This window comes from Miniopterus schreibersii, assembly GCF_964146895.1.
Source record: "Miniopterus schreibersii genome assembly, chromosome: 5".
Lineage (NCBI taxonomy): Eukaryota > Metazoa > Chordata > Mammalia > Chiroptera > Miniopteridae > Miniopterus > Miniopterus schreibersii.
The window spans coordinates 12,799,461-12,824,798 of NC_138106.1; the positions used below are offsets into that span (position 1 = coordinate 12,799,461).

Consider the following 25,338-nt stretch of genomic DNA (forward strand, 5'->3'; position numbering starts at 1 on the left):
ATTTGAAATGTACTTTACTATTATTGAATCAATTCTTCTCACTATTTGAGGTACTCGTGGCTCATAAAATATATATGTTATTAGGTAACAATAGCTGTTTAATTTTCTACATGACTGAAGTTAAATTAAATTTTAATACATTTGTGTACTTCGTATTATTAAAATTTAGCATTTAATCCCTTTTCTTTATTAATATCAAAAGGCTGCTTTAAAGCTCTTTCTCAAACATAAAGTTGGTTGGGGCACAGTAGGATTCCTTTCTTGCTTTTTAATTTTATACAGGCATGCGATTACTATATGATCATAGCAGCCACTCAATTTATTTGCCATCAGAAAAAATCTTCGGAAACAGACTAGGGGTGCATCATGCAACTCAGATAAGGATTTCCAGACCGTAAGTCCCCCACTCCCAAGCATCGCTAAGAAAATATTAAGGTGAGCTTTCCAAGCAGAAGAGCATTCTCTCCTGCGAATTTTAAACGCGTTCAATCGTCAAGTCCATTTACTTAATTGAGGCAGTAGGAAAAAGAAAGCCAGAATTCACACAAGTTCAGCTCGGGATGAATTCGTCCAAGAGCAGCTGGCCAGCGTGTTGCACAGGGAACTAAGTCCCACCGACGGCTGGGGCGTGGCCCTGGCCCTGGCCCCGCTGCGCCTCTGCCCAGCCCTGGGCCCCACCGACCCCCTTCCTTGCTGTCGCTCACTGCCCTCGCTCTCAGAAGCCCACCCTGGCTTTCTCCTTCACCCCTCTGACGACCCCTTGCTCTGGCCGCAGCACCCCCATCCCTGAACTCTGTCCTGGACTCTGCTCTCTTTTCCCTTAACACGCTCTGCTCTGCTCAGTGCATGTCCACGCGGGTGACCTTCAGCCGCTGTCGAGCCAGCCTCTCTCTTTCCCTGCAGCTTCAGGACCAGGTATCTCACTTGCAAGGCCCGTCCCTTTGACCCATCTCAGGTGGCACGTGCAGGCCTGAACCATCGCCCCCTCCCCGGCATCACCTGCTCTCCCCACATGGTCTGTCCTTCCCCGAATGGCACTGGTCGTTTGCCATGCCCCATGCTACGCCTGTCCTCAGTCTTGGGTTAGTTCCGGAATCTTCATCAATTTGTATTCCAAATGACGAGAAGCCACAGTTTATCATCCTGTCCTACATCATCATTTCCCGTTTCCAGCAGTTGTGTTTTGTAGACCTGCCTGTTCTTCGCTTTTCCCATTTCCAGTCTCAGGGGCGCCGCTGAGTTGAAAGGATACTGACAGGCCTCTCGGCATTGCAGAGAACAGTCGCCCCGGGGCTGAATGCGACCGAAAAAGGCTCCCTGACTCTGCAGAAGTCATCAACATGAAGCTATTTGCTGTGTTTCTCTAGCAAAAAAATCATTCCAGCTGCAGAAATTATTTCTTGTGGAGCTAAGAATGTTTTTTAAAAGCAAACTTTTAATTCTCATAACAACTTTATGAAGGTTTCACATCCCCTGTGTTGTATAATCATAAATAATATTGTATTTTCTTCCAAATAAAACTCCTATCCCTTAGCTCCACGTTTAAGAACTTCCATATGGCATCAATTTTCTGTCTAAGTAAACTTTAGAATTTGGATTCCAATTAGCTTTAATTGCTTGTCCTGTCATGAATATCCATAAGCACCCTTCTTTTAAGACCTATCTTAAACCAATCCCCCTTTATCACTTCCACATTTAAACAGCAGGAGTCTATAATCATTCTTTTAATTTTTTGGCCAAATATTAATTTATATTCAAAATAGTTTCTGGCTGACTATGTTATATAATTATTATATATTTTATGTTATTTATTCTATATTATACTTACAATATATAATTATCCGTTATTTATAATTACTATTTTGAGTTTTGTGCTTTTCTTGGGACACATTGTATTTTCTAGTTTTGTTGAAAATTCACCTGTAGGGTGATCTTATAGTTGAATAAATATGAGAGCATTTTTGTGGTACTTGATGTCAAAGTCACTTGGACTAGTGCCAAGCAGAAAAGTATTATATTCTAATATTGTTATAAAGTAAATTAAATTACAGTGAAATTTACATATAGTTTGATAAAAGAAAATGGAATCCTTAAGCTATTATTTAATATGAGTTAAAAATTTGAATTTATTATCGTTATTAGAATGTGACAAAATACCTTATTAAAAGCAAATTCTTCATTTTTCCACTCAGAAATAATATTGTTCTTTTGCAGTATTGAAATGCAAATTTGCCTCCCTTGAAAACTACACAGGTCCTCTTGCTGTTGTAAATGACAGGTTTTTAACTTATGAAAAACGATCTGTGTATATAAAACTAGCATTCTATTAGTAAAAGTGTAGGTATTTAAAGGTTATTATTAATGAACCTAAAATTATTAAAAGAAACTCTAGCAGAACAGAATTTCTTTGGGAAGATGTGTGATTCCCTGTGTAATTATAAGTCATTTTCAGACGTGGCATTGGCTCTATAATAATGCACAATATGCATTAGTCTCAAATACTTCCACTGAAAGACCAAAGTCATCCCTTCTCATAGCTGACATTCCAAAGGACATCTCTCCTTGTGCTATAAAAATGCGCTGCACATTTCTGAAAGAAAATTCATTTGTATCTTGGCTTTGATTCACCACCTACTGAAGATTCATTTAAGATGCCTGATATTTGATTGAGACAGGTTAATAGACATATTAGCTGTCCATCTAGTATTCTCAGGTTCTAGCTCTGCATTAAGTCAGATGATTAAAAAGTAAAGTGTCTGACTATATGTTATTATTCCAATCCTTACAGAAAGGCACTCTCTGACATTTGATTGGAGCTATATTCTTTGCTTTTCCAGAAGATTCATTTAAGACCAGCCTATTTGAACAGTATTTTGATACTTTTATAAAATGATTATTTATAGGTTACTGTCCTTTCAATAATCCATTAATCAAATAACTATGTGATAACTACCTTTTTCCAGCTTAGTCCAGTGGGAATATTTTATTGTCAATTTGAATTGTCAGACATTTAAATTATATAATTATCATGTTTATAGGTTATTTTTGTGACCTTACCTGCCTAGGGATGTATTGCCAAATTTCAAATCCAATTGTACTACACAACAGCACATCTGAAGTGGTTATCCCCTGTCATTCTTTTTCCTTAAGCTAATGTCTTTGAGTCTTTTTGAAGTCATTGACCCCCTATGGCCTTTTGAGAGAACTGTGGGTCATGTCACTTAGTTACTCAACCTTTTTTGTGTAATTATTCCACAATGAGCATTCAGGCACTGGGGATACATGCTGAGCAAAGCAGAATAACTTCTACCCTAGTGGAATTAAAGTTTAACAGAGAAGACAGATATTAGTTTTAAAAGATAATACAAATAAACTGAAAAGTATCCTGTAAGAACAACACAGGTTCATTATGGAGGTAAGTGAAGGTGTGAGTCATAGGTATGCTCCCTGGTAAACTGAAGTTTGGACTGAGATTTGAAAATGGTGAAAGAGGGGTGGTGTTATAGAGAATTCCAGGCAAATGTCCTCAGAAGACACATGAAAGAACTGAGGGAAGCCCGTAGGTGCATAGAGGAGAGGGCCTGGGGGATCTCCTGATGTTGGGCGGGTAAATAGAGAATTCTTGCAGAACCCAAGACAAATGCAGACACACACACAAAATTGCACCCCTGCATTATATATTCTGTGTGCCTTTTCATAATGGCATTAAATCTGTACTGGATGTAAATTAAACTCAACTTAAATACTTAAAGGTGGCATTGAGGCATAACTGCTAAATATGTAAACAAGAAAACAGATGTTCTCTAAAGGTTATTGGCATTAATTTACTCAAACAACTTCTCAAAACTGTGTTAACATTGTGTTGCGTTGACTAATGTCTGCACAGAATTTTAAGCAGAGAGATTCTCTTTCCTCCTTATAAGATTCGTACATTTTTTTCTTAGCCTCAATTTCTCTTTCCCCTGGGCTTGATCCCAACTTCCTAATTTTCCCTCTATTTTGATTTCATAAACTGAACTTTTATATAATTATCCTTCTTCATAGCAGTATAAGTTGATGCAATAAACAATAATATGTACAATAAAACATTTTAATTTTCGTAGTTTCTTCATCAGTTTCTAGTGTCCTTTTCTTATCTTTGTATATACAGTTCATTTATTCAACAAATAAGAATTTAATGTAACAATGATAACAGCTAACACATTTTCTAAATGGTAGTCAGACACTATTCTAAATGTTTCACCTTTATTAGTTCACTTAATCCCCATTAAAACTGCTATGAGATTGGGACTAATATCATTCCCATTTTAAATATGAGTAAATGAGGTGCAGAAACATTAAATGACCTGCCCAGGTTCCACACCACTTATAAATTATAGTGGCTGGATGTCCAGGTCATCTGGCCCTGGAGTTCATGTTCTGAATTACTTCTGCTATATGGTTCACCACCTGAGCCATAACTATGTGGCTGAACTACATATTGTACGATTGCCAGTGTTCAGGCACTATGTTGGGTTCTCAACAGAAAAATGGGTAAGAAAGGATAAGCCCTTCGGCTCATAGATCAAAAAAGTCTTAGACGGAAAAGAAAATGACAAGTCATACATAATACATGCTCGTAGAGATGAAATTCAGGCAGAACACCTAATGCAGTCTACAGATGTCAGAGGTGATTTCTTGTGGGTATCTCTGTCTAAACTGAGACCTGAAGGATTATAATAATGATAAGGAAGGCATCAGACTAGCTGCATAATATTAAGCGTCCACTGCAAAATAAAATGTGGGACCTCTTGTTCAAAATTATTATAAATTTCAAGAAAACAATAGCATATTAAATCTAATACAGAACCCTTCTCAGTACCAAGCTCCAGGCTACTGTGTACCTCATAAAGTCAGCTCTGACCAAGCAAAAAGGAGGGGAAGTTAGGAAGGAAATGCAAACTACACAGGCCTCGACTAGCTGGGTAATGGCGGGTTCCAAGAGTTGAAAGAAGCTCATGGGAGCTGGCATAACACATACAAGGTAAAGAGGTATGAGAGATAAAATGGCTGGAGAGACAGACAAGACTTCCACAAAGAGCCTCAAAAGTCAAGGGGAGACCAATAAGGACATGAAAATATGCTCAAAATCATTAGCCATGATTTTAGCTATAGGTGGAAAAACTGGAACCCTTATTCCTTGATGGTGGGAATGTAAAACGGTGCAGGTGCTTTGTGTAAAAAGTGTGGAAGTTATTTAAACACTTAAACACAGAGTTATTACATGACTCAGAAATTGCCCTCCAAAGAGAAAGATATGTATCCACACAAAAACTTACACAGGCATGCCCATAACAGAATTATTATGAAAGCGTAAAAGTAAAAGTAACACAAATGCCCATCTATTGGTGAATGAATAAATAAATTGTGGTATATTCATACAATGGCATATTATTTGGCAACAAAATATGTAGATGGCTTGGATGTATCTTTGTTTCTACTTTTCTTCAGGATGACTGTTTCTGCTCAAAGGCCACGAGTTTGGTGTCAAAGGTGTTTCATGAATATAACTTCAGTGTTACCATTCAATGGTTTTAAATTGATTAAGATTTGAATGATTATGTATCACATCCCCCAAATTCATATTAGTCCAAGCCATATAAAGTAACCTGACTCCATATCGATGATATCACTACTACTTATGGTCACTGACTGCGATTGGAGCTCTAAGAAAGTATTTTAGAATAGGACAAATATGCTTTTAGTATGGCTGACCAAAATTTTAGCATAAATGTTGGCTACTCTGACTGACAAGGTATTTAATTTTTGTTGTGAGTGTGTGTAAAATTTTATTCAAATACGAAGATAATAAAACAAAATTTTTAACGGTAGACTGTTCTGAAAATTCAAGATGTGAATTCAAGCTGTAAGGATGGGGCTGGAGTAGAAAAATCCCACTGACTCAAGCCACTTTTCCATGTAAAATTTCATTGCTTTCTCCAAGGTTAAGAAACCAAGAAAAATGGAATGAACATTATTGTTTCTGGATTCCCAATTTTCCCGTATATCCTTCATAATAAAAAATAAAATGATAATGATGACTTTAATCAGTAAGTGTTGCTTCCATATCTTGGGTATTGTAAATAACACTGCAATGAACATAGGGGTGCATATATTCTTTCAAATTGGTGCCTTAAATTCCTTTGGGTATATTCCCAGAAGTGGAATTGGTGGGTCATAAGGCAGTTCCATTTTTAATTTTGGGGGAACCTCCATAATGTTTTCCACAGTGTCTGCACCAATTTGCAATCCCACCAACAGTGCAGGAGGGCTCCCTTTTCTCCACACCCTCCCCAACACTCTCTGACACGTGTGAGGTGGTATCTCACTGTGGTTTTAATTTGCATTTCTCTGATGGTTAGTGATGTTGAGCATCTTTTTAGATGTCTATTGGCCATCTATATGTCTTCTTTGGAGAAGTGTTTCTTCAGGTCCTCTGCCTACTTTTTAATTGGATTGTTTTTTTGGTGTTGATTTATATGAGTTCTTTATAAATTTTGGATATTAACCCCTTATCAGATGAATCATTGGAAGATATCTTCTTCCATCATCTTTTCATTTTGTTGTTTCCTTTGTGTGCAAAACTTTTTACTTTGATGTAGTTCCATTTGTTTATTTTCACTTTTATTTCCTTTGCCCGAGAAGATATATCAGAAAAATTACTGCTAAGAGTTATGTCAGAGACATTACTGCCTATGTTTTCTTCTAGGGGTTTTATCCAAGTGTTTACCAATAGATGAGTGGATTAAAAGTGATGGTACATATATAACAGTGAAATATTACTCCCCCTTCCAAAATATCTTACCATTTACGTCAGCATGGATGTACTTAGAGGCTGTTATGCTAAGTAAAATTAAATCAGAGAAAGAAAAATACCATATGATTTCACTTATATGTAGAATCTAAAGAATAAAATAAACAAACAAAATAGAAGCAAAATCATAGATACAGAGAACAGACTGATGGAGGGGAGGTGTTGGGGGACTGGGTGAAAAAGGTAAAGGGATTAAGAAGTACAAATTGGTAGTTAGAAATTATAACATAGGTATAGAAATACAGCACAGGTAATATAGTCAATAATATTGTAATAACTATGTACTGTGCCAGGTAGGTACTTGAAATATCAGGGGGACCTTGTGAAGTATATGATTGTCTAACTATTATGCTGTAAACATGAAACTAAAACAAAATAATATTGAATGTAAACTGTAATTGAAAAATAAAATATTTAAAAATCAATAAGGGCTAAAAAACACAAGGAGATACTCAGATCTAAAAACTGCATCCCATCTTGAAGTAAATTTTAGTATCATGTCACAAAACAATGAGAACACAGAAAGAGATCTGAAAGAATGAGGAATATTATAACTATGAAATCCTGTTCAAAATTTATTATAAGATAGTCAGATGTACTGCTATAATTTATGCCACATAATTGCATTTACCTTGAGAATATTGATATCACACTATTAAACCATACTGATCTGGAAGTAATGTGAGTAATCACTAAAAAAGCACTGAATACATTGTTTCAAGGCTTTGCATAAGCCATAGTTTAGGCTCAATGTATTTTTAATCCAAAATTAAAAATGCTTTGCTAACACAAATATAGCCTACTGGAAAACAGATGATGTGTAGTGTTAGAACTGGAATGGCATAATATTTGTAACTGTTGAACCTGAGCGAGATAAATGGGGTTTATACTATTTTATACATTCACTGGTCTTTGTTTTTGTTTTAAAATTACAGCTTACACTTTATCATTGAATTGTTAAAACGCCAGACCCAAGATGGAATTTATTCCTTTATCTTGTTTCCTGAATTGTTAAAACATGTAGAGCAGAGAAGATCCAAAATTAAAGTCTAGAACATGCTGTTGCAGGCTACTTCCAAACCCACATGTTTTTGTATTGAAAGCCACTGAGATTTTGATTCATTTATCTTGCAGAGTTATCACAATGTAAGTTGACTTATGCACAGTATATAGTGTTTGTTGCTTTTCCCCACATCTGGTTAGAATTGCATAAGATTATGCAGGCTCACTGTTAGGGACGTAATAAATGTTATTATAATCAGTGATGTAGTTAGTAACCAGTGTCTAAGGAGTATGGTGGTCTAGCTCAAATTATAGACAAATTATTTTTTAAAAGCAAGGAACACAATATCCAACAGAAAGTACTACAATGATGCTATATGAAATGCTTAAAAATTGCCTGACGTATACTAAATGTTAACTATATTCATTATTCTTTTTCTTTAGTATGTTTTTATATAAATCCTTCTAAGACATTTTTATAAGAGAAAAATATACAGTTTAAAGAATATTTTGGGAACGTTCTTCTTTGCTTTATCTAATGAGACAGAAAAGAGCTCCGTTCCGAGACTTGAAGGCTAGTACTTAGAACATAAAAAACACATAGGACTGCTCAAAAAATATAGAGGGTGTCCCCCGAAAATGTATACACACTTTGAAAGCTGACAGCTGAATTCTGAAAATGAGATGTATTTTAGCAAACACTGCCTTTATAATTATTCAAAGTGTGTGTATACATTTTTTGGGACATGCCATATATTATAGTCTATTTCCTGTCTGTTTCATTTGAATAGGTTATATTATTCTGTCTTTGAGTTCACTAATTTTTATTCTGCAGTATCTAATCTGTTGTTAACCTCATTTAATATTTTTGCTTGACTTTTTAAAATCTCTAGTATTTTTATTTAATCTGCTTTATATCTTATTATGCTCAGGCTTCCTTCTATTTTGTTGTACATATGCAGTGCATGTAAAAATAGATATGCCAATGCTCCTACTTCCTAATACTATCATCTGTGCCATTAATGGAGGTTTATATTTTTTTATTGATGTGTCTTTCCTTACTACGGATTCTATTTTTATGTACCTTACATTCTTCATAACTGTTTATTGCATGCCAGAATTTTGAATTACATATTTTAAGTGATGTCCTTTTTAATTCCTTAAAGTATGTTTGGTTACCTCTCCTGAGGCACTATTAAGTTAGTTAAAAATGCTTTTATTTTTTGAGGATTTTAAATTCTGTTAGGATCAATATTTAATTTGAACTAATGTGTCCACACTACAAATGCAACAGTCCTCTGTATTCCAGTGGCTCTTTCTACAGTTGTGGATAGTTTCTTCATACACATACACTTATCAGTACTAAGCTCACAACTCATGGAAAAAGTGCTGAAAATCCCTGGAGCTCACTCTGTGAATTTCTCTCTTCTCCACAAAGCTCCTGCTCCTCTCTGGCGCCTCATCCTGTGAATTCTGACACCCTTACTCACTCAAACTAAGAACAGTTTCCTCAACTAAAAGATGAACAGACACTTCATTCATGTGTTGCAGCCTGAAAACTTGCGCTAGGTAGTGGGCTTGAACAATCACAGGTATCACATCATTTGTTTCTCTTCTTTCAGGGATCAATGCTGCACCCATTAAGTCATAAATTTTGCTTGTTGTTATCACTAAAGTCAGAGTGTATATCAAGCTTTTCTTTATCCATTATTCCTGGAAAGAGAAGTTCTAACAAGTGTCTTAAACTGTCACTAGTTCCACACTTAAGGTCAGAAAATGCAATGCATTTATCATCTAGTGACCTCCTTTTGCCACAGATATATATGAATACTCATAGTATACTTCCCATCACTATTAACAGCATCACTTTATTCAGGCTGATACCACAAAGCAGAAAAGTAACTGCCAAGTATATGTATATGTTTTTCTTTTTAAAAATCACATCATGCCAAATATATATTCAAACATCATCATTAGATATATATAAAATCACGTACAACTAATGTGTATGATTACTATCACATGTGTTGCTATTATTATAGTAAATATATGCTCCTTCTTGAATACTGAATTATGCTGAATGATTAATGTACTTTATTTCAATGTCTCAGAACCACACACTGGGTAGGTGAAAGCACCTCCATATATCAGTACTTTAAACTCTCCTCAAGTTGTCTCATTGTCTGACTCATATGTAATTAACACACTTATCTTAAATGAAAGTAGTATTTTTTATTGTAAATGTTTATATAAGACATGAAAATAAATGCCAAAAACTACTCACCGTACACCAAAATATAAAAACCACATTTTCATCAAATAATTGTGTTACACATATAAAGAAGCAACCTATCTCTAAGAGATGGCTAAAAATTAAAACTGTTTAACAAATACAGGAACTCCATTGAGCTGCTTTTGCTTGGTTTTGATTTTGGATTTTTTGTTGTTGTTGTTGTAAATAAAGCAACTGTCCATTAAGATAAGACATGTTAAAATAAATACTACAATTAAATAAGGAACTCTTCAAAAAGGATCTAATATAAGTTTTTAAAATAATAAAGTAGTGCATAAGAGAGTTGGAAGTGTTGAATACATGTTTTTTAACCAAAATCTATAAATTTTATTAAAACTGCTCCCAAATATGAGAAAGAAGAATTAATGCTACAACCCTAAACCACAGAAAGGAGAAGATACATTGTGGACTTTGTCAAAAACATTAAGATAAAGCATCCTATATTTCTATATTATATTCCTTTTTCTAAAACAATAAAAAATTATGGATCAGATAGGTCTGCAATGAATCTTTTCAGTGAGGTATATCAATCATTACAGGATGAAAAAAATATGAACATTATCATGAAAGGGAAGTCTGGTGAAGATAAAGACCCAGAAAGCAAAGATGATCTGGGAAATTATAATACCTTTGCTACAAGGCCTAAAAATGATGAGAAACAGCCTCATCAAACTTCTAATTGTGTAGGGATATGCTGATGCAAGAAGTGGTCAAATAAATATCCTACAGGGTAGACTGCTATAAATTTTATGAGACGGTATTTTAAGAAGTATGCTACTATTACTTTAGGGTTATGTGCTTTTGTTTTAAATTTTGTTCCAGTTTCATTACAGGCTGTATAACTGTGTTGGATACAGTGAACTTCAGAATTGAATGCAAATATCCATATAATAAATCAACTCTGGTGTTCTGTACGTTTATGTTACCTAGCTTCAGAATTTGTAATTAAAGTAACAGTGGTCTACAATTTATGCTTCGTTTACCTAAAGAACTCAATTAACCTAACCATGATCATAGTTAATAACTGTGAAAATCAATAGTCTATCCTATAAACTTCAGTTTGCAGTCAAGGACTGTCTCGGCAAACTCAAAAGTAAATGGAAACTGCATCAGTACATCAAATATTTGCAAAGGTTTTCATTACACGTATGACTTGCAACGTGCAGTGGATGTTCTAGAGCAGTGATTCTCAAACGGTGTGCCACAAGCATTTGTAAAACGTGCGATGCCTGACTCTAGTCAGGGGCACCGATGCATTTTCCCTTAGATTGCCAAGTAAAAAAAAATGACAACAGTCAACACAACGGCCATCTGATGTGAAAGAATCAAAATTATATTTATTTTTTGTCAGATCAGCAAAAATATATTTTTAATGTGCCACAGGATTTTAGAAATTAGTTTATGTGCAATGAGATGAAAAGGTTGAAAACCGCTGCTCTGGATGAATAAAGTATTCAGGCCATTGCAAAGCTTGCAATGCCCAAGGATTGATGGAGAAAATGAGAAATCTTATTTGGCTGAAATAAACTGATCTTAAGAGTAGGATATGAGAGTATAAATACATTTTTCATTTAAGTAGATCAACCATTAAATATGCATCTAAAATAATCTGGCATCCAAGAATGAAAGACTTAAAAATTTTGACAAGAGCTTTTTGGATTACAAAGCAAAAGCAATGATGCTGCTCCAAGATATAGGTCATGAAAATATAGCATCAAAGCCAAGTATGATTCTTTCCAAACAGCTTTGCTTTTTGTAGTTTTCCCCCTCAATAAACATAGCTACTCAATAGATGGCTGAACCAAGTTATTATTAAAGATCTTTGTTTAATACGCCTATGTTAATTTACTATCTGATAATCCATGAGTCAAAAGCAAGGAAGATATTGCAATAACTCTAAGGTATTTTTATTAAAATATATTTAATTTTATTCAGTAATTATTGTGTAACTAATATTCTTCTATGCACTAGTTTTTGTTGCAAGCTTAAGCTTTACAATGGAATTTATCAAATGTGTTATTTTTCTACATTTTTTTTATTAGAATGCTGAAATATTTTCATTTATATACTGTGTTGATTTATATAATCATTCAAATTTATTTTTCATATCTATATTAAAAATTGTACCAAAGTGTCTGCATTGATGCCCATATACTCATTCAAATTTATTTCATCTCATTCTTGGCTTTAGTTAATATTATCCACTTAACTATCACATAAATTATTCAAAGTTATATCTAGCACACAATTTGTTATTTTTGGTAAGTCTATTAATATTTACTCATATCTCCATATTTCTTTATAGCTATATGATTTTATTTCCTTCGGGGATAATAGCAAATTTCTTCATGAGAAGTAAAGACAAAGAAATCTGTAGGATACGGTAGTCACAAGAAAAAAGGCTTTTCTTCTACTACAAAACCATACTGAAGGCACGCTCAGTATGTAAATAACATTTTCCCAAAACGATTGTTATAAAATTGTGAACTACTCTCCCATCTTACAAACATCATAAAAGTTTCTTACAAAAGGAAATTCTCATAATAGATTTTAAAATAAAATACGTTAATAACTGATGTTTTTAAAAAGAACAATAACATTGTTATTTTAAAAGCATTTCCAGAGATCTCTCTAAAATAGTTTTTATAAGGACATGTTAAATTCATGGCTAGACTTCTTATAATTGTTATTCAAGCTGTAGGCCGAAAAAGAAATTTCAGAAAGTTGTAAATGATTGAAAACCCACCTCTCAGCTGGCTCCGCAGCATCCAGGAAGATTTCCAACAGGCCTAATTATATTCTACCACCTACGTCAGATGGGGAATTGAAGGATCCATTTTGTCTGTTGCCCAGCAGGGGCCTATAATATTGCTCTGAGAGCACTAGTATGAAAAAAAAATGCATTAGGTGGACCTTACAAATGTAATTCAAATGTAAAATCCTTCAGAAAAGCCCATTTCCTTTGGAAAGAAAAAAATATAGGCATTAAAATCGACAGGTGCCAGGAGTATGCTCTTTAGCATTCCTCTCTACAATCAGAAATTAACATTAATGTAAATATATTACCAAAATAATCATAGTATTTCCTATAATTGAGTTATATGGAAAAGATATATGGAAAAGGGGAATTGGAAACACACTGCTTCACTATATTAGATTATTAGAAAACCATGAACTGAAAAATTATTAAGGAGTTGAATTTAAAAAGGGCGTGGCACCAGAATAAAAACTGTAATTAAAATGTATGATTATCTACTCAGTCAACACAGAGATTTATTGACTAAGAAAACGTTAAAGTTTGTTGAGGACTTATTATGGAGCAATGGAACCTTACCTCTGAAAAAAAAGGTAATACACCTGGTACCAGAGAGCGGGTAAATGGCAATCGAGGAACTGAAACAAAGAATCACGATTACAACTACCACATAATACTATTCTACTAAATTCTATTTTTGTAAAGTAGAAAAAACAAAAATAGCAAGATTAGGAACACATGGATTATACAAGTGGATTCCTTTTATATGTCTTACTCTATGTATAACGGTAGAGAATATCAGTATCATTTTAAGTTTTCTAAATAAACATTTTATGCATGTTAAGTGTGTTGGTATGTATTTGCCTGTCAGGGTGTAGGTAGGTTTTTGATGAGAGAACTACAGTAGTTTCAGAGACACAGGATCTCTACGGGGCATACACCTAAGAACTATTTCTGAGGGTTTACAAAATACATCTTTTTTTTTTTAGACTTTCATCTGGATCTTTTTTTATTATTTTTATTGTTGATAGTATTACATATGTCCCCCCTTTTTAGCTCCCACTTGCCCCCCCCACCTGGTTCCTGCCCTGCCCCAGGCCTTCATCACCCTGTCTGTGTCCTTGGGTCTGAGTTATGCATACATGCATATAAATTATTTGGTTAACCTTCCCCCCTCACCCCCTGAGATTCATCAGCTTGTTCCATGCTTCCATGTCTCTGGTTCTACTGTACCCATCAGTTTATTGTGCTGATTAGATTCCACATATGAGTGAGATCATGTGATATGTCTGTCTCTGCCTGGCTTATTTTGCTTGGCATAATCATCTCCAGGTCCCTCCACACTGTCTCAAAAGGTAATAGATCCTTCTTTTGACAGCTGCATAGTATTCCATCGTGTAAATGTACCACAGTTTTAAAAAAACTGTATCTCTTTAATTCTATCAAAAATGTACTAGATCAGAGTACCCAGGAGCCAGGCTCATAAGAACTCCAGGAGCGAGGCTCAGTCATCTCCCAGGGAATGAGGCTCGGTCAGGTGTAGGTGTTCACAGCTCCTTATGTGCTTTTGGTTCAGTATGAATTCCCTGAGTAGTACCTTAAACATTTAAATTCATAGAGAAGCAGAATCTCATGGTAACAGACATTGCTCAAGATCCTCTACTACTCATCACATCAAATGACAGGATTTTCCTTTAGACACTGATTATCTTGCCAATCATGTTAGAAAAATTCAAGGGATTGGATATTCTCTTCGCCTGGAATTTAATACAACCCCTGGTTCCTGGAAAGGATATACATTTTTGTAACTTCCACTCTTGTCATTCTATCACCCATAATAAGCAGCATGTCTAGTTGAACTGTACATATGACTGTCTCTAAAATACTTAAACATATTAATTTAATTATTTACTAAAATGTTTTACTGATCTTATTTATTTGTGTTTTACATTATAGTTCTCTCCTTGACCTCTGCTCTTGGTGTGTGTGTGTGTGTGTGTGTGTGTGTGTGTGTTTATCAATCTTAGAATCAGGCGCTGAGAATTTCCAGTAATTGAATCCCTGAAAGCACCTTCAAGGTTTAGTAAAAAGGTACAAATAAAATTCCTCATAAAAGTAATAAAAACACAGCTATAAAACATTGCCCCAAAGTATAACTACTTACAAAGCTATATAAAAATACCTATATACTGTCCTTCATTCTTAAAAACAATGCTATAAATATGCCATCATATTTTACTTTCTACTCCAATAGAGATTTTATAATAAAGTGCAAATACTTGAGACTCTGTAGACCCTCTTTATTAAAACATTAATTGTGGGTTTCATGATCTTATTTTGGTAATTTCTATTTAAGAAGGAAAAGTGGGTTGACAACCTTAATTTTTTGGTATAATATAATATAAATTGCTGCCAATTATATCATTATGTATTTTTTTAAGTTTCCTTTTAAAAGTAAGAATCTAAGCAATTTGCATCAGTCTACAGAAAGTTGAGAGGAGGAACTGTGAGGACAGTAGTCATGCACCAACACAGAGGCGCATCAGAAGAGAATGTTGAACTGGGTCTGTGACAGTGCAGAAAAGTATGCCAAGGCTATACTTGTAGTCTTGTAAAAGTTCACTTACATACTATAAGTTGATATTTTGAGTACAGAAATTGCATATTTCAAAATTTCATCTTCAAAAAGAAAACACTGATGATTTTAAATATGCTTTGATTTTATTCCCCTTCTACATTGTATAAACCATGAAGCAGGGAACTTTTATTACTGTTGCATTCTTAGTGCCTAGAATAGGGCATGCATACATAACATTCCTCAATGATATTTGTTGATATTTGTTCAGAGAATTTTGGCAAGTAATAAAAAATGTCAGCCACAGAAAGTTCTATCACTTTAAAGACTTCTGTTGATTGCATTTATGAAATTTATCTTTCAAGGAGTCATATTTGCTTTAGGATTTAAAAAGAGAGAAACATAGAAATGTTTAATGTAATATTCACTATATATATGTGCGTGTGTGTGTGTGTATATATACACACACGCACATATAAATATAATCTAAGAATTTTTAGTGAGGATTTTCATGTGATGTGAAAAATTCACTCCATTATCATCTGCCTTCCATGACAAGTGGTTTAAGTGAATCATTTTTAAAACAGGAAGTTTCCTTAAGTCCAAGGCTCTGCATACACAATAAAGGGTAATATCCTAGAGCATGAAATGGTAATATAATCACCAATGCAGTAGTGTTACAATTAATATTTATATGCTGAGATATTTAAATTGTCATTAAAATTTAAAAACATCATATTTTCTTCAGGTCATTGTATGAAAGAATTGCTTTATTTTAGTTAGAAATTCCTTTGGACTTGGTATTTTCAGCTGCAGGAACATTTTAAGTAAGACTTGTCCTGATCACGGTGCCTACATTCATGGAGAAAAAAGTTTACCGTTTCTACACAACTAAAATAGAAAATAACATTTTGGTGCAATATGACTTCTGTATCTAAGAGCAAAAAATATTAATGTACACTAATTATGCTTTGTATTAAATTTTTTTTAAATCATAAATTTCAATTTAAATACATCTATTTAGTTGAACAAATAGAAAGCAAAATAGATATAAAATATTAAAATTAAATTTGAGTAGGTAAGGTTGTTATCTTTGACACAGTAAGACACATTTTTTAAATGAATGTAAAAGAACACGGTCCTAGCTAGCTCAATCATAAAGTTTTGAATTGATCTAAACTCAGACCAAGACTAGAATTTCATATTTTACTTCAAAAACAAAATAGAAAAAAATTGTTTCTGAAGTTAATCACTCTGCTTTATTCACTGTGTTTATTGGCATCATTGTGAAAGGACCATTTGGTGTTAAGGATTGAAATTAAATGAGTTTCTGTTATTATAATTCATGAAGTATTTACCCATTCATTAATAATGCAGCATATTTATTTACTGCAGAGAAGTGCTTGGCTCCACAAATAGGAGGACAGGAAATGGGTTCTGCCATAATTGAAATAAATATCTTTCACTCCTCGAAACTTCATAAATAAACTTTGTATCACATTAATCCAAAGCATACTGGACACAAGAGCAGTGTTTGAAAAGCATGGTCTATATACCAGCGAAGGTGCACGTGCTGAATCTAGGCATTACTTTAAAAAATAACTTTTATTTTACAGTTTTATACTTATTCTAATGTGTATTTAAAAATACAATATCTATAATCATGCTTTTGATTTCACATGAATTTTTGGTTAGATTAATAATAAATGAAAAACCAATTAAATTTAAAGACAACAATATTATGTTTATAACAGCCCAGGCAGCATGTAAATAAAGAATAAAGAAGAAGCCAAAGGTCCAATGACTGAAGTGTGAGAAATTCTATTTTAAAATAGTTATAACTTATTGCTCTACATTTCAAATACTTCTTATTCAGTGTAGAGTGAGATTAATTTCTAGTAGAGGTAGGACTACAATTTACTACATAGGAAAAGTATAGCAGGGATAGAATGGTTACAGAATCTGCATGTGAAAAGCAGATAAATGACACATGAGAGGTGTCATCCACTAGACAGTATTACAAGAACTTTATCATTACTTTATGAAACATTCTGTTCACATGGATGAAATTGCTTACCGTTAAGTTTACCATTTTGTAAGAATTCTAGAGGTAAAAATAACTCCCTCTAGATCTTTTTACTTCCATTTAATCCTAAATGACAAGTAACAACATTCCTTTAAAAATGTTTAAGAGAAATCAGTTTTGTCATATGAATATAAAATAATATTTTGAAAGTGTATGAAAAACAACTGATTGTTCAGCAGCCTTGCTGTATGGACACAGCTTTTCTCTTCTCTCCTTCTTTAATCATGGGTTTAGGCACTTCTTGGATATGGGAGAGTCCATTCCAACTCAGTATTTATTGCTGTGTAGACGGAGGTGTAAAAGGGCCCCAAAGGAGGCCCCAGAGTGACTCACTTCCTAAGAGAAAAAATTTCAGGGCGTTGTGAGAAGAGAGACCTGGGAGAAAGGGAAGAAGGAGCTGATGATGTAAAAAAAGTCTGTGAAGTTTCTGGCCCTGATTTGTGTCCCACAGGAAGGAAGACCAGCCTTTATCACCTGCGGATCTGTCCTCTGGCAGATGTTAGGGCCCTCACTGCGCTCCCGTTAGCATGCAGTGACAAGGCGACACAAATGCAGATTCCCGGCACGGTCTGCTTCCACGAGGAATGCAGCATAGGTTACCAGATCTGGAATTTCGTGTGGCAAAAACAAATTCATATGAGCCATTAAACTGATACTGCTAGAGGTTATTTTATCATAAAGGCCCACGTACAGCAGCACCAAGGGGAACAATCTACAGCAAGGATAACAACGTCCTGTTGTACTTGTGGACAATACTACTAACACCTCACATATGACTCTGATCATTGAAATTTCAGTCTGGTTCATTCTGTGGCAGCAGATGTTGACACATAATTAGTATGATCATTTTCTTGTACTAAATGATCCAGTAAAAAACATCTAAAAACTGGAAATCTCCAAGTATTAAAAAAAAAAAACACCTTTTTAAGTTGTGGGGTTTGTGTCTGGGATATTGTTATCTGTGCTCTCATTTCATCTTCAGAAGCTTTTTCCAGTTACGTCTTATTATTACCCAGATTTAGACACAGAGAAGCTAATATCAGACATGAGAAGCGACATGGTAAATAACACACCAAGGTGACACAGACAGGAGTAAACTTTGACCTGTGTGACACTTGCATGACTTCCCCATACTAATCTATCAACACCTGAAATCTTACGCATACTAACACTTGTTGATCAATAAGAATGACAATAAGGGACGATCTAAAGAAGCAGATTCGGAATAGATGATAAATGCTAACGCCAGGAACGATATCAAAACTCTTCAGGCATACACTCTTACCCAAACCTCAGATCGAACCTGTGAAGAAGCACGGTTTTGTTTTTAAAATAAAAATTTTTAAAGTAAAAAAGATAATTAGATTGCTTCGTTTGAAAGTTGCAAAACAGTTTATAACTTTTAATTCATGGCTGTTGCATATTCCACAATAATCGCTTTGGTTCTTACTGAACTTCGTTGAATACATTTAAATATTAATACAATGAAGTATATATCATCTATTAAGTGAAAAGGCCTATAGGTGTAAGCTACTAAATCAACCGCTGGGTGTGGGATTCTAGAATTTGCATTCTAACAGGCTCTCCAAGTGATTCTTATAGCAAATGCAATTTCATATTAATTTTTAAGACCAAAGAGATACGATCTCAATATGATTTGTTAATACTTAATCAGATTTTAGGTATCAGACTTTATGGAGTCTATTAATCCGATTTTACTCAGAATAAGAGAAATAAGATAAACTTATGCTTCAAAAATTATGTAACATGATAAAAAGATAAAGTTTATTATTTACAATATTCTAAAGACACTGCTATGCATTTTACAAGGCACCTTCACCTCTCTAACACAACATGGAAAATAAGTATCATTATCGCAGTTTTAAAGATGAAAAAATCTTAAAAAGAGTTCAAATAACATTGCCAAAACCGAAGAATTATAAGTGGCAGAGCTGAGATGCAAAACTAGGTTTGTCTCCCTTTAAAGCTCTGCTCAGCCTTTCAATTTCTAAATTCTGGCTGTTGAAGAAACTAGGAATATTAAGAGGGAAAAGGCTTACCATCTGGAAAATAAAATGGGGACCTTAAAATAATTTTAGACAACTATCATGATAGAAAGGGAATAAAGCAGCCTTAATTTTCTTAATTTCCACTGGATAAATGATGTTATTTGTAAAAAGAAAAGCATATTTAGATTTCCATAATTGTTTTGTAACAAATGAGCCAAGTACAAAAAAAAATATTAAAAAAATGTCTACTTTGATATAATTCTTAGCAAACAAAAACTATTTTTCACAATTCCTATAGAACAAATTTCTGTAAATAGGTTTGGGTGGCCTGGGGCAAAGAGTGTAGTATATATTAAAGGACCATCTTTTAAATAAAGAATAAAGGCTATCTTTAAGAAGATCACTTTTAGGAATATTACAGTAGACAGGAAAGTAATGAAAATATGAAGGTACAATTAATAAGAGCTTACAGACATGAAAATCACACTGGAGTAATTTCGTCTCCTGAAATGTACTAAATCGACATTTACCTACAGTTTTTTACATCAGATTGCTTTTTGACAATTTTAATCATTTTTATGAAACTATAACTCCTTCAGACTTGCCAACTGTGCCATAACTATACCTATGATTTTCTGTTAAAAAATATTAAACCAAACTATGTTGTTTCTCTGGGTTTCTAAAAATTCTATAAATATGCATATTTTATAAATTTTATTTATTTTTAATTTGCATATATAAAATAATTATTACCAAAGAGATATACTATCTTAAATATACCATCATAAAGAAGAAAGAGGCAAAGAAGTATGATATATGTGAGAATGCATTCTTTCAAAAGATAAATTGTAAATGGACAGGGAGTGGGCTGTGCTGTCAATTTATGGAGTTAGCACGTTGTTTAAAATGATATGATGAGTTGAGGGAATAGAAAGTGTATTTTGAACAAACTGATTTCAGTTTTTTCTATCAATGTTGGAAATCAAAGCTATGTATATTTTAGAGATTACTGACTTCCGCAGAATTTTTTTTTTTTACTTTTCATGGTTGTTTAATTACTTAGCTTATCTCCTTTGGAAGGCTAAAACCTTTACGACAGCAAGATCTGTGTCTAACTCAAATACACGCTTTACAGAGGCTCGCATTGCGGCTTGCTGGAAATAATTGTTATGTCTGCTTCCGAATGAACAAATAACATCAACTTAAATTATTTTCAGAATTTTCGTTAAGCCTTAGAAAATACTGACAGGGAGAGGTAAGGGACGTAGAACAGTTACTAAGGAAGGCCATGGGCCTTTCTCTTCTGAGGAGCTTAACCAAAGGATGGCTTTTTATGGTCAGTGCCGATTCCAAGTGGCTCTGTCCCTGGAAGGGGTGGGAGGTAAAGACACCTAACAACGCTTTCCAGGTATTTAACTTCATGAACGAACGAAACGATTTGAGCCCACTGGAGTTAACTAATAAGAAAATTTAGGAAAAACAGCTACTAAGAACATATTTCAACATTTTGTGGGTTATTTTTCAGAAACTGATTTAAATTAATGTAAGCGGTTTAAAGGAAGTTTGTCTTTCACACTGAGAAAATAAAAGCAATCTATCGGCTTCCTGTTACAATTTTTACATGCGTGAAAACGCCAGGCCTTCATATCATCAGTTCACTACCTTTTCCTTTCAGTTTCACTTCTGTCTAAACCTGGATTTTATATGAGTAGATAAAAATAACCATTATGAAAACCCATGGATTGCAGTGAAACATATAATGATGTTTAACTGATTCCTAAGTAACTTGCATGCATTCTGGTGAAAGATCACAATTCACGTTTGTACTTATTTATCTTATTAAATTCTAAATTATATGAAAGCAGAAACCTACTTTCGTACTGAACAAAGACAGTATAAAGAGGGAAATGACTTTTGTGAATTTGAATTATTTCATTTTCACAGCATAGGGGGGATTAAAACTGCCATAAGACGTTTTACACATTCAGTGTACACCCGTAAGTCAATCTGGCAAGAATCCCAGCAACTTAATATTTTGTTGCTTAATAAAAAAATCTTTAAATATTACACTTTGACTTTTTTCCCCTTTGAATTTAGTTTTAGGCTGAGTGTGGCAGAGTTACCTTTTGAAAAAATTAACCACTCGCTACACCCTTACAAATTATTTGGTAAACTGGAGTCCAACGCGAGATTCAGTCACATGCAAACACTGAGACGACGCTGACACTGCAAACCGGTGCGTGTCACTGAGCTGCGGTTACCTTGTCGCCCTCGGAAAACGTGACTCCGTCGGCGGCCCTTTTCCAGGTGACTTCGGGAAGAGGCTCCCCTTCGGCCTCACAGGTGAGCGTGACCTGGCCGCTCTCAGCCGTGGTCTCATTGTTCAGCTGTGTTATGTGAGGCTGCACTGTAAGGACACATGCGTTACTCGGCTGCACTGGGGAGAAGGGGACTGCCCAGCCCCGAGGCCGCGGCGGGCACACGCGGGCACACGCGGGCACACGAGCCTGCCCGCCGGGCGAGCGCAGCAGGCTCTGCACGCAGCGGGCCCAGCTTGCACAGGACAGGGACACACATTTTCAGAATATAATTCCCATCGACCGTCACTGCGAAATAACCTCAAGTGGCTTAAGCACCAGCATGCAAATGCTAATTCCTTCCAACGTTTTTCCAGTTTAAGATTCCCTTTATTATGTAGCTCTCCTATGAAAACACAAATGACAATTTTCTCTTTTTAAAGCCACATGTGTATGTCAGTGTGTGGGGCATCCACTTAGTGAGTGATGATCTCAGGCTTTGAACAATTTCACCGAAGAGGAAACATGATGACTGTATCCCGATTGTGTAGTTAAGTGTAATTAGTACAATATTTAAAATATTTATGAACTAAGGATACCAAAATGCCATTTATTTATGTCACCCTAATTTATTTATTCTGACTCAGTTTACCTCAACAATATTATTAGGCACTACCGCTAAGTATTTTTTATAATTATGACTTCTTTAAAAAGAAAAAAATCGTGATGTCTACTAATTTAATTTATCTTAACATTAAAAAGTGTGTCCATCCACAAATTTACATAATACCACAGAGCTTCATGTTTATAAACTCTGTATTATCTGCACTTATTAAATCTTTACTTGTTCGAACATAAAAGGGGTAAAACCCAGCACTTGTTATTTAAGGATAAGTAACAGGTATTTTTAAATATTTAAGTGCAATTAATCACAAGATATAAGTAGTTTTTAATCTTAGAACATGATTCCTGATATCAGAAATATAGCATATATAATGTTTAACAATTCAGTGTTTACTCCATTGATGTAATGGATTTAGTTACATTTCCATTATATGTATATATAAAATATATATAATATATACATATATATATATATGATTTTCTGTCAAACACAATACAAATTTGTTCAGTGTTACTATAGAAAAAAGTGATTATGACAGTGATGTAGCATAGACTATTTCATGTATTATTTTCTACTTGAAAATATGAAAATATTAGAAACTTTATTTGCATTTGTTCTCACTCACCACCACTCTAATAAATAACAAGTAAATAAACAACATTTGATATGAATCTATTGAGGTAGATAGAGAACATTACCCTTTGGAATTATTTCAGACACTATCATTTCTAACTAATTATTCTTTCATACTGAGTCATGTTTATTTAATGTCATAGGTTTTAAAGAGAACAGTTTTTTAAAGTGAGGAATACTGCTGAAACAAATTATGGGTTTTCTATAATTTCTAAGAATTTTAAGTTTCTTGATTCTTCCCTCTATGAACTAGTTTCTCCTGACTCAGCTTTGCTGACATCTTGTCAGTAAAGATTTTTGGGTAGAGACATCTAATCATTACCCTTCTGAGTAACTTTCCAACACTGTGCTATGCAAAATAATAACCCTCTTGACCCAACACTACTTGATTTACCCTTTTTTCACTTTCTTCTTAGAATATTTTGTTATTCCAATTTTATTTAATTATTTTAATATGTTTGGTAGTCTTTGCCTGTCTCACTCCGCCAGGATAAAAGCTTTATGAAAAGTTCTCTGGTTCAGAAAATATTTCTATTACGAGGTACAGGGCCCGCTGGCAGAGGACCTGTCCCCGTGTTACCATTCGGCTTCTGCTCTGTGGCCACAGTACCCCTGCATCTGCCTGCGGCAAACACTGTTCCTTCTAACTCTTACAGAATTCTCCCTCCTTCTTTTTCCATCTCAGTTGTGAAAGTATTTTGTCAAGAGTGTTTTAGAAATGGAGAAGCTATACTAAATGTTAGTACTGCATATAATTTTTAGTGGTATGCTTTTTAAAGACAACACTCATCTGTTCATCAGCAAAATTGTTTTTCTTCTTGAAAACATAATGAAAGTGAAATAAATAATTAAAAAGAAACACACTTATTCTCTACTTTCTATAAAATCACCAAAGAAGGTAATATGGGTTTTGGTAATTATGGAAGATATTTATATTATATTTCCTTTTAATAAAATGAAATGAGAATATTTAATTTAAGTTGCAGGTCAATGTGTTCTAATTACAACCTTATACAGGTGTCCTTTTGAAGTATAATGAAAGTAAAGCTGGTCCCAACATATTTCATTTAAAAATTTATGAAGATTAACCCATATAGCTATATAAGAGATCCCAGTAGTGTAATTTAAATGAACTTTTTTAAGCCCCTGTTTTGAGTCAGCCAATATTTTAGAAAAAACTTACACGTATAACTTCATGTAATTCTTAAAACAATTATATCTCATAGCTGTAATTTTAAAATATATTTTAGAGATAAGAAAACTGAGATTTAATTTTGGAAAGTTAAACAATTCATAAAAGTGACCGAGTCCTGGACATCCCTCTCGACATCGCATGTTAACCGCTCTGCTATACACTTACCAAAGACTTGGAGGAATGCCTGTCTCTCGTCTTCTCCTGCCTTGTTTGTGGCCCTGCAGACATAATGGCCCCCATCACTATTGATTATGTTCCTCACAGTGAGCTCTGTATTGCTTCCTTTCAATATGTACTTTTCATTTTCTTCAATGAACTTGCCATTCCTAAAGAAAAACAAATAAACAAACAAAAAAATAGGGGTTGATCTTCATAAATCTGACTTCACAACTCAGGAGAAAATCATAGTCAACTTTTCGATCTGTAGTTGTCAATCATTTCATGGCTATTTACAGACAAGGCTATATTCCAATACAAAGTATACTTCTAGTAGCCCAATAATTCCTTTAAAGAAATTTCTAAGTAAATGCAACTTAAATATACATAACCAATTCATTTTGAAAATAAATACTGCCAATAAAAAGGTAAGATGAAGGAATTATGTGAAAATGCAGTTAGAAGAATTATGCAGTATATAATGATTTAATTCACTGATGAGGAGAAATAACTTTTTAAATAATTTCCCTCTTAGGTTTAAATAATTTTTAATATTTTCCATATTCGTTCTGGACTGAAGCCATATTCATTCTGCTCTAATCCTAGCCTTTGTTGTCCCCTAAGACAATGTCTTTCCCACCTTTTTATAATAACGATAGTAAGAAATATTTTACATGTCTTTAAATCGGAAACAATTTCCACAATTCCCCTTGATATGTGGGAAAGCTTCTCATGCTGCAAGTTCTCTTTCGTTCTGTTTTACTCTCACCTTCTCCTTCTCCACCCCCCTTCCTCTCTTTTGCATGTCTCTCCTTCTACATGTTTCTTATAACGGTGTTTCAGGCGATTGGATAGATTT

At 34.1% G+C, this 25,338-nt stretch overlaps 1 protein-coding gene across 2 annotated transcripts in view; it reads right to left on the reverse strand.

The window, feature by feature from the left end:
- The window catches only part of NCAM2 (neural cell adhesion molecule 2), a 343,351-nt gene that overhangs the window by 85,670 nt on the left and 232,343 nt on the right, over positions 1 to 25,338 (reverse strand). For both annotated transcript variants that reach the window (XM_081138130.1, XM_081138131.1), the window contains exons 7-8: positions 24,489 to 24,649; positions 21,835 to 21,980 (exon numbers count right to left, since the gene is read on the reverse strand). In XM_081138130.1, the coding sequence (XP_080994256.1) occupies positions 21,835 to 21,980; positions 24,489 to 24,649 (307 nt within the window). The remainder of the gene's footprint in view (positions 1 to 21,834; positions 21,981 to 24,488; positions 24,650 to 25,338) is intronic.